Source organism: Humulus lupulus, chromosome X, assembly GCF_963169125.1.
Source record: "Humulus lupulus chromosome X, drHumLupu1.1, whole genome shotgun sequence".
NCBI lineage: Eukaryota > Viridiplantae > Streptophyta > Magnoliopsida > Rosales > Cannabaceae > Humulus > Humulus lupulus.
Window position 1 is genome coordinate 252,953,923 of NC_084802.1, and position 11,470 is coordinate 252,965,392.

Genomic DNA, 11,470 nt, shown 5'->3' on the forward strand with positions numbered 1-11,470 from the left:
TTGGGGTTGAAGTTCTGACTGACCGGTTGACTCGTTGATGGGCCCTGGGAAAACCATCAAACATAGTTTCCTTGCGATGGTGCGACATGGGCGCAAAACTCGGGGTGGAGGTTCTAACCGATCGACTGGGCCTGGGCTGACTATCCCGGCGGGACTTGTGAGTTCTGCTTTTCCTCTTTCCGATGTTAACGTTTGTTGCAAGAGGGGGTAGCCGGGCCAAGACTTCCTCGATTTGCTTATTTGCTTTGGCTAGATGACTCCTCAACTGCATGTTTTCCATTTCCACCACCGTCAGGTAACCTGGGTTTGGATTTGGCGGTAGGGGCGCTAAACTCCCAGTGTCGTCATGGCCCATCGGCTGTTTCCCCGATCGTTGCTAGATCTCCGGGTCTTGTTCGTTGGATACGACGGTATGGTGAGCCTCTTGCCCACCATGCTGATCCACCTCGTTACCATGTCTCGAACGAGTGACCACCAAGATCAAATTTTTGTGATAGCACTAATCTAAATCCCCTCAATGAAAGCACCAAATTGTTGACGTGGTTTTTCGCCAACAGTGAATTATATTAATAACTAGGATGAATTAGTGCTTAATGATAAACCATAATAAGAAAATGATAATACTCAAGGATGCTGGAAGTCAACTATGAAGAGAGAAATGATCACTCCATTTTACGTGGTTCGGAGGTTTAAATCCCCCTAGTCAACGAGTCAACATTATTACTGTTTCTCTCTCTTGCTATTTTTACAGAGTATTTGCATTACAGAAAGAATCCAATCCCTTGCACTACCCAGGATCCTGGTATTTATAGGAGAATGATCTCTGGGTAGGTATTGGGGTCATCCCGTGATCTCTTGAACCTTCACATCATTCCTATGACAATGATGATTAATATCAAAATTTTACACAGAGGTGCGGTCTAATCAATCAGATAAGAAAGGTAATGGGCCGCATGGCCTTAATCAGGTGCGTGATGTCTGATCACGCACGTTTAAATTGCGTATCCGGGAATTCGGGAATTAAACAGACATGCGATGTCTATTATATGCACGTTTATATTGCGTGGTCAACTTTACAAAGACCCTGGGGTATGTCAGGCCTCTTGAGGTACCACGAGCTTAATGTAAATGTAGCTCGTGTCTTTTGGTGCCATGTTTATACAATGGTTCCAGGTGATAATGTAACACCCTGGGTAACCAAGACCGTTACACTGTGTGTTTAAAATAGTGCAAGACTTGCTAATCAAGTCATTTGAACAAACTGTGAATCTAAAGTCATCAACTGATTAGGAATAAAAGATTTTGGTCATAAATAAGTTATTTTCGTTAAAAATGGAAGTTTAATACATAGACTCTCAAAACAGGGTTTGGATGACTTATTTACAAAAATTCCAGAAGTTATAAACAACTCCAGCCACTCTAATGGCAAAATACTCATTTTAGGTTTCCGTCCCTGTAAAATCCCTTGACCGTGGTGGCCAAGCAGCTGACAATGTACACCTCACCCCCAGAGCTCTCCAACTCATGGTTGAATCTACATACCCTTGCTCTTACCTGCACCACGTAGCACCCGTGAGCCGAGGCCCAGCAAGAAAACATAATATATATAGCATGATTAACTTCAAAAACCAGGTATTTCACAACTCATAACCAAGTAATCAGCAATTCACAACGTTCACCTATTCAGTGAATACAATCGACAAACTAACAATTTGTCATCCAGATAATCAACATATCATATTTATCAGATTACAACAACTATCATGATCATAATCAAAAATTCATTTCAATCATTACACAATATTTAGGGTCGACACCCTTAGTCCGCTCCCTCTGTTTAACCCACTGTCTTCAGCTCACTTAGGCCGCCCCCAGTGTAATACCCACTGACTCCGGCCAGCTTAACCAAGCTCAGTGATTAATAAGCTATCCTCGGCTACCAGTGTCCCAACCGCGCCATGTGCGCAAATATTATTTACGGCACCCTTAGGCCGTTTATTATGTCCCATGGCATAATACCATCTATGACATCATATACAGATATAGGGAGCCCTTAGTCCCATCACAATCACATAATAATTCATACAAATATAGGGAACACTTAGTCCCAATCTAACCACATATTCAGGTGCAGTTTTCTTACCTCTTATTCGAGCGAGAAACACTTTACGAATGACCCTCGAGAGCGATCGATCTTTTAATCCCTTAGCGGTCACCTAGTCATAACCAAATATGGAATCCAATTAATGAAAATACCAATAAATGAGTCTTAACCTAAACCTCACTCTCGGGACCTCGAATTGTACCCAAACGGTGAGTAGATTCGATCCCGAGCCTTAAGAATTGAAATCCCGAGCCAAAAACCCTTAAAGACACCCAAAATATGCATCAGAGAAAATAGGGTAGCGCTACAGTGCTACCCCCCTAGCGCCCCAGCGCTACAACCAGGGACATTTTGCCCTGACTAGCGCTGTAGTGCTACCCTCTGGGCTCTATAGCGCTAGGACCAGGCAGACATGGCCCTAGTTCTTCTTCCTTCGAATTCTCCATTTTAAAACATGTTTCAAAAACTTCCAAACACCATTTAAACCCCCAAATGAACCCAAATACCATATATACTAGTCCTAGGCATCATAACCTACCCAACCTTTGCCAAAAACCCCATTGGATTCTCTACTTTCAAACCCAAAATCCCAACTAAACTCAGTAACAAAACAGAGCAGAAAACCAGAGTTCTAGTGGTTGGAATCTTACCTCAAGCTCGGTATGAACTCCTCTTCAATGATGGAACAATACCCTAGATCCTTAACACTTGATTCCCCAGCCTAATTCCTCAAAAGAAGCTTCAAAATTGAAGAAGAAAAATGAAGAAAATGGTGAACGGTGGAGGCAAAAGATAATGCTTTGTTTTTCTCCTACAGCCTTCTACTATTTTCCAGCCTAAATATTGATATATATCCTTAAAGGTAAAATGACCTAAATGCCCTCAAGCTTAATTAAAATCTTTAACAGCCACCAAGGGCAAAATCGTCCTTTTGCACCTATCTCGTTAATCATAATTAACACCCTCCAATTCCCATTATTCTCAAATATCAATAATTCATATCCCGTTACCACTTAACTCCCGGCAATGTTCTAATCACCAAATTACCCCGGGACTCACTCCGAGCCCCAAACTTAACCCCGTTATGACCAAACCGCTAACTAATACTCAACGATCGTCTCGTGTCCAAAAGCTCGAACAAATCCACATTATAATGTGGCCTCAACAATAACTACCAATATACAAATAATTATACAATTATGCCCTCAACGGCGAAGTTACCAAAATGCACCCATAACAAAATATATACCCATATGCATGCATTACCATCATATAATAATATGATCCACATAAACATGCATATAATCATATAATAGCATAAATAATCAATTATGGCCCTCCCGGCCTCCTAATCAAGGTCCTAAACCTTATTATGAAATTTGGGTCGTTATAGATAAGCTGCTAAATGATTCATCAGTTCGAGTTATTCGTCTAAGGGATCGTACCCGATTTCCTCAGATGAATGGTGAACACGTGGCGTATTGCTTATGGATTTTTGTTAGTTCGCTTTTCCCGAGCTGCCTCAACAAAGTACGTGCTGATATTCAGGATGTACAGTGTATTATAATATTCATAGAATGAAGGATTTTATTAAAATCAGTTGCATGCAATATGAAAGTTGGGTAAAAGTCTAAATTTTGTATTAGATTTGGATAAAAACATAAAAAGAAAATTAGCATAAATAATATATAACTACCAAATGGTACCCAAAATACTTGTTTTTTTCTTGGGGTACTGTGTAGTGTGCAGTCCATTGGCACCTTAATATTGGTATGATCTTCAAGGTGGTTGCAGCTTCACTCTAGTTGTTGAAATAATAATAGTGTTTTTTTAGAAACCAAATCTTATATAAAAGAAATTAGTAATAAATCAACAAATTGATTAATTAAATTATTTTAGCGAAGTTGTTAGGTTTGTGAGTAAACTAAGGAAGTGTAATATTTTGTTAATTCAAATTAAATCAGTTATATATAGCAATAATTAATATGTTTTAGTTATATTATTTTATCTCTAGCAATTATTATTTAGGAATATTTGTGGCAAAATCTTTTTTTTTTTTTTTTACAAAAGTTGACGCCAAAACCTCATTTTGTTAATGGTTTGTTGCAAATTCATTTTAATTATTAAATATCACATAAGCACATTAAGTGTCAACTAAGATACATGTAGCAACACTTTAGAGGGTCGCATGTAAAAAATTAATTAATTATTTAAAAAAAATTTAAAAAGTAAATTTAATTAATAAAAAATATAAAAAATAAATTTCAAATCTTTTTTCAATTTTAAGTTTTGGTTAATTTTAATTATGTACTATTATTTTAAAACATTAAAATAATAGAAAAATAACTAAAACATTAAAACAAAAATTAAAATAGAAAAAATAAATTTAAGTTTTGAATTCAAAATCTTTTTTTCAATTAAATTTAAATTTTTAAATAATAATACATAATTAAAATTAAAGAAAACTTAAATTTAAAAACTTTTTTAAATTTTTGTATTAATTAAATTTATTTTTTAAATAATTAATTATTTTTTAAATGTGATTTTATAAAGTGTTGCTACATATATTTTAATGAGCACTTAACGTGCTTGCCACATATATTTTAATGGACACTTAATGTGCTTATGTTGTATTTAACAGGTAAAATGACTAACTTGTAACAAATCACTGATGAAGGAGGTTTTGCAGGCAAAACTTTTTATTGGGGAATTTGACATAATTTTTGTAAAAAATTATTAAATTTCGCCGCAAATATTTATTTATTTATTATTATAAATATTGAGATATAAACTGCACTTTATTATTTTAACCACAATTGCTTGAGGTCCAAAGTTTTTTCTCCTACGGATAATGTTTTGATCTTTTATAACAAGATTATATTGGTCGTTTTTGAACCGGCAGTGGTATTTTTGCTTAGTTTGATATGGCTCTTTTCACATGTAATCTCTTTTGCCTCTCACCCCCTACAGACCCATCAATTAGTTGGAACAAATTAATAAAGAGACAAGTGCTAACGGGGAATCCATGGCAGGGTATTCGGTCATATATACACATGCAAGAAGTTGGTCTTTTTGCTGATAATTTTACGTTTCCCATTCTTCTTAAGGCAGCGGGCTCTGCCTCTTATGTTCGTTTTGTGTTTGGACTCCACGGGCAGACCATTAAAGCTGGCTACTCGGACCACGTTTACGTCCAAACGGCTCTCGTCAACGCGTATTCTATTATTGGACTTTCAGACGTTGCACGGAATGTGTTTGATAAAATGCGTCAGAGAGATTTAGTTGCGTGGAACTCCATGATTGATGGGTATGCCTCTAATGGCCATATGGATATTGCATTGGATCTGTTTGATTCAATGCCGATTAAAGATGTTTCTTCTTACAATATCATCCTAACTGGGTTCGCAGGCGTGAGACGAATTGAATCTGCTAGAGACATGTTCGATAAAATGCCTGTGAGAGACATTGTTTCGTGGAACTCAGTCATATCTGCGTGTGCTATTGCTGGAGATATGGCTGAAGCGCGTGCGTTGTTTGAGAAGTCCTCGCAGCGAAACGTTATTACATGGAATACAATGATATCTGGCTATGTACAAAATGAGAATTATGCTGAAGCTATTGATTTGTTCGACAAAATGAGAACTGGTAACTGTGAACCGGATTACTTATCAGTGACCAGTGCTTTATCCGCCTGTGCCCAGTTAAGATCACTTAAAACAGGCACTCAAATAGATATGTATGCGAGAAAACATGGACAGTTCTTTAGTCCTCACGTTGTAACTGCACTGATAGATATGTATGCCAAGTGTGGCAGCATACAGAACTCCTTAGAGGTGTTCTATAAATTTGAACATAAGGATATTTATTGTTGGAATGCCATGGTCTCCGGACTTGCTCTCCATGGATATGGTGATGCTGCTTTAAAATTGTTAGACGACATGAGAGAGAATTCAATGAAGCCAGATGATATTACTTTTATTGGCCTGTTAAGTGCGTGCAGCCATGCAGGTTTGGTAGAAGAGGGATATCAGTTGTTTGATTCCATGGAAAGTAATTTCAAAATTACTCCAAAGATAGAGCATTATGGGTGCATGGTTGATCTTTTAAGCAGAGCCAAACTTCTTGACAGAGCCTTTCAAATAATCGAAACAATGCCATTTAAACCAGGAGAATCCATATTGGGTGCTTTGCTTAGTTCTTGTGTGACTCATCAGGACCTTTACACTGGGGAGAAAGTGATGAATTTAATCTTCGACATGGCTAATAATAGTCATAATCACTTGAGTGATGGGGAATACATTATGTTCTCTAACTTATATGCATCTTGTGGTAAATGGGAAGAAGCATATAAATGGAGAAGTATGATGAATGATTCAGGCGTTGTTAAGACTGCTGGGCGCAGCATAATAGAAGTCGATGGAAGATTTCATAATTTTTTGGCTGGGAAGGTTGATTTTCAACCAGATTAAAAATGTACCCTTTTGGCATAATTACATATTTATGTGTAGTTACAGAGGAACAATAAGTTGTAACACAAAGGACTCATTTTTTTTATTATTATTTAATTTATTGGCAACATGTTGAAAAAGTATGCTTACTATCTGGCCAATTTCCACTAACCCATTAGTCATCAGTGTCCTAAGAAATACTGCAATTTTATTGGTTGTCTCTAAAGCACCAGATATCATTATATATCTAGCCAACATGGTGGAACAAGAAGATCAAGATTAACACAAACCTGAATATTGGTGTATAGAGCTTTGTATCAATGGTAGGTGCTATTTCTTGTGATGCCACATGACATGCGAGAAGGTTTCCATTTGTTAAGTGAGTTTTCATTTTTTCAGGAGACAAGTGATTTTGTAGAACTAAATCAATGCATATAATATGCAACTTATGTACTAGCCAAATTAAAAGAATAAGATTTGCTACTCTGTCAAATGAACTTTGTAAAGAGTTCAAAGATTTGATGCAGCACCTTTTATTATATTTTAAAGGTAAAATTGAACACTTTCATGTTCAATGTATTGGAATTTTTAACTTTCTTTTCACCACTATTATTGTACTAGTAGCCAAAATCACGCATTTGAAAAGAGAGATAGAGGTTCTTGTGTATACAAATTTGTATGTTTGCAGTTTATTGAAAAAGAATTAGGTACGTGTTATTCTTTGTTATATAATATTGAGTATTGGTAAGGAGCACTAGTGGTGTCCAACACCACAAAGAAATAGTATACTATTATTGGTGTAATTCAATATCGAGTCTCACACATTTTAATTTAATAAGTATTATAAATTATTGTTAAACAACTATAAGGTGTTATTGCATGTGTGTTGTATATTTTTAGGTGTAAATATCAATAGTCTATAATATTACTATGCTATTATTTGTTATATAATATGGACATTCTTTGTTATATAATATGTTAAGAGGAAAAGTTATGTTTGCCAAAATAAAATAGATCTAATAAGCTCTTTTTATGTTTATTTTAAAAGACAATATTAAAGTTTAAGGAATAAAAATAATAACTAATAAACTCTTGTTTACCGAGGTTTTCGGAAACGAATACGAACGGAATAATAAAAAGACAAGAGCTATAGAAATGCAGAAATGTAAATAAACAAACAGTGTTTTTACGTGGTTCAGGCGTTAACGTGCCCTAGTCCACGAGTCGATGTTATTATACTTGTAGAGAATAACAGTCAAACAGCTGGTGTATAAGGAACTCACAACCTCACAGTGTTTCTCTCGGGTTCTCTTGGAGAAGATGAAGCTAGAGCGATTTTAGTAGAGTTCTTGCTATGTGATTTGTTCGCCCCCCTCCCTATTGTAAAATGAGGGGGTCTTTATAGCTAGGGCTTTGGATTAGGGTTTTTCTCTACTCACATGAGTCTTAATTACACCAGCCATAAATAGGGGATACAATTACCGTAGTCACCTGGCTACCAGGCTCTATGTGGGTATATTTACGTGAAAGTATGGGGAATGCACAAAGGCAGCCGTCTTTTCCAAGTTGTCAGCGGAACAGTAGGCGAAATAGTACTTTTAGGCGTGCTGGGATGTGTGCGGCTTTGACCTGTCGGGCGTGTCAGGCGGATATCATTCCAACTATGCCTCCTCCATGACTCGACCCCCTGGTCTTGTTCCATGCGAGGCACGGAACTGTTTCCGCGAAGACCACTTGAAGAGCTTCTCCTGGAAGGAGCTTCCCCGAAGGATACCCCTTCGGGAGCGGACACTAAACGGGAGAGGCGAAGCCTTTCTGTCCATCCGCGAGCTCTGGTCACCTACCGTGAAAGACATTGATAATTCTGCTTCCCCGAGGATATTCATCTAAATGCTATCCGGAAATCTGGATAACATTTACCCCCCAAGGTCACGGAGCTTTGAGAGATCCGGGAGCTTGTACAGTCCTCCGGGTATTCCGGTTTCTTAGATTAGGCGAGGGGCCACCTCCTGTGTTCCTGGAAGGGTTCCTTTTTCCCGCTTGAGTGTTAGTATGAAAAAGAAAGGAAATTTCTTCTGTTTGAACTCAAGTACTCAAGCGCGGCAAGGGCCACGCGTCATGCCGGGAATGGCTCTGCGACCAAGACGTGTGCGTGAGGCGACCGGCTGAGTATGCGTGCGTCAGGCATCTGAGTAATGATTTGACGGTTTTTAATGGTACACCGAGCCCGAGGTGGTATAATGATGGGAAATAAATACTTTATTCCCATCCGAGGAGTCATAAATAGGATCGTCACTTCATCTCCAGCCGTTGGATCCGATGCACACGGAATGGGAAGATCGGGACCGTCCACTTTGAGGAATTCGAAACGACTTCTTTCCTGCTATAAAAACGAGGGAACGGACCTTTCTTCCTCTTTACGCTTTCAAATTCTCTATCTTTCGGATTTTCAGATTCCCAAACCTTCGAACTCTCAGGCTTCCAAGCTTCCATTCCTTCGAACTTGCCACTTCTTTTGGTAAGGAATTTAGAAACTTTTCTTTTGATTTGGCAGTGGGTTTATTCGCCGAAGTTCAGGGTTGGAATCGCCGTTCATCTTTGCAGCTTTTACTTCTCGCGATCGTGCTGTGCAGTGATCCGGTTACTCCTTCAACCTTCAACTACCCGAATACCAGTAAGTATTTCTACTTTGCTCTTTCCTCCCAAACCTAAGGTTGTTGGTAGCTGTTAGAGTTGAGTTTTCTGCTAGTATCGCCTATGTGCATGCGTGAATAGGGCTTTGATAGGCATGCGATTGATGTGAGTCGATAAGTAATCTCTTTGCATGCTTTGACGATTTGCGTTTGGAAAGTCGTTCCTTGTCTTGCTTGCGCTGTTCTGGTTTGCTGTTTTAGGGCATAAGCATGAACGCCTTTAGGGTGTCTTTCTCTGGAAAAACACTTCTCTCGGCGGGCTTAGGCTCGGAGTCTGAGTTTGGTTCCTTGCTGCCCTTCGGGTGGCATGGTGCCAACCCTTCGGCAAGCTCGGTGGGAGCCTCTCCAAGCAGTTTTCGGGGAGGGTCTCCCCGACACCTTTGATACCACTAGGGTATGACAAGGGTGTTGACTGCTTAGAGTGTTTTCTTCTTTGTTTCTTTTGTTCAGTGACGAACATCTCAAAGGAACAACTCCTTGCTGTGGCGGAGGCTGATTCTGCCCAGGAGAAGGGTTCCCCTGTCGCCGGCGCAAAGGGGAAAGGAAAGACAAAAGTGGTCGCGGCTAGCCCACCGTCTATCAATAGTTCAATCTGGGAGATGGACCAGAAGCCGAACCTGTTCAGGAACTACGGCATGCTGGAGCTGTACTCCTCGGAGGCAGGTCTGAAGAACATCCCAAGCCTGATGTGGCACCGTCTGTCGGTGCTGGGCGAGTCGGCTAGTCAGAGCCACGAGGGTTTTGGTGCCTGGAGCTGGGCACACATAGTGTGTGGGGCGCACTTGCCCCTAAGAAGTTACTTTGCCAATTTCTGTGTGAAGGCGGGGATAGCCCCCTTCCAGTTGATTCCCCCCAGCTACAAGCTCCTAGCGGGGTGGTTCATCTTTTGCAAGTCCCGGAACCTGGAGGCTCCTACCCCGGAGGAGGTGCTGTACTTCTACGGGTTAAAGTCTCAGCCCATGAGAGGTCATCCAGGCAAGGTGGGATTTTACAGGCTGGAGAGGCACCCGGACGTGATGTGTCCCACCTGTCATACCGCGAGGGTTCCAGACCTCCGGGAGTACTGGTTCTTGACGACTGGCTTCCCACTGAAGAGGGTGCCAGCCCTATCTTTGGACTTCAAAGTCCCTAGTAAGTGCTCCTTCCTCTCCTTTTCAACTTTGTTTCTTTACGTTTGATTCGCCTTTCGGGAGGATCTCAAATTCTTGTATTTGGATTTTGCAGAAGTCGTTCCGCGTACACCTTGCTGTGCGGAGATGATAAGGAGGTCAAAGTTCTACGAAGGGCTCTCGGAGGAAGAGTTGAAAGTGGAGGGACTTGTGACCTCCGAATCTTTGAGGGAGTATGGGCTACTCGCTTCTTTCCAAAACATCGAGCCAGTGAGTGGCAGGGGGAAAAGTCAGGTGTCAGCTGACATCCGGGAGCAGATTGCCCTGGAGTTATCCAAGGTGATCAGCCAAGCAGCCCGGGACGAGAATACTTTATCCCCTAGTTGGGCGGAGAGGTTCCTCGACCCCCAGCCGGAGGAAGAGGAGATCGAGGCTCGTCACGCCGCAGCTTACCCCAACGAAGGGACTCCGGGGGCTGGTACCTCCGGGAGAGGTAAGACTAGTTTTCGATTGATCCACACCCCCAGCCTGTCTGAGGTTTCCCGGACCTCTCAGATGGGGTTCGATCCCCGCTTCCTTAGGCTAGATCCGCGTAGGATACCCTTTGACAGATATTGCGATAGGGTAGATGAGCTCCTCGGGTGTCTGAGTGACGGTAGTCTGCCAGAAGGTGTCATCATGGTTGACCCTTCTTCCCTCAGCATGTCATTCCCGGACTTCAAGGAGTACGGGAGCTTCCTGGAGCAGGAAGCGGTGTTTTGTTTTGCTCGGGGAAGGCCATCCACGTTTCTCGTGCATGGTCGTCCCTTTCAAACTTTTCTTTTTCTTGTTCCTTGTTCCCTGCTGGCGGACATGCTTGTGCTTTTATGTTGCTGATTGTCTTGTCTTCTGCTTATCTTCTTTCACATTGCTTGCTGGTTCGTTAACCTTGCTTCGTACGTTTCTTGCAGAATTTCCCGAAGCCAAGATGTTGGGGAGAGTTACCTTACTCATCAAGAAAGCCGCCACCAGCCAAGATCCGTCCAAGGGGAAAGGACGAAAAGCCGGAGCCGGTAGGGGAGGTAAAGCTGCCACATCCAAGAAGACAGGTGGCGAGGCGCATGCGTCTTCGGCGGT

General features: G+C 40.8%; 1 protein-coding gene across 1 annotated transcript; it reads left to right on the forward strand.

Moving 5' to 3' along the window:
* The first annotated feature begins 4,904 nt into the window (after nt 1–4,904).
* Nucleotides 4,905–7,127, forward strand: LOC133804509 (pentatricopeptide repeat-containing protein At3g29230-like). The gene has a single exon (XM_062242662.1). It carries the CDS (start codon nt 5,029–5,031, stop codon nt 6,571–6,573), a length of 1,545 nt encoding a protein of 514 aa, XP_062098646.1. The 5' UTR covers nt 4,905–5,028; the 3' UTR covers nt 6,574–7,127.
* The last annotated feature ends 4,343 nt before the right edge of the window (nt 7,128–11,470 follow it).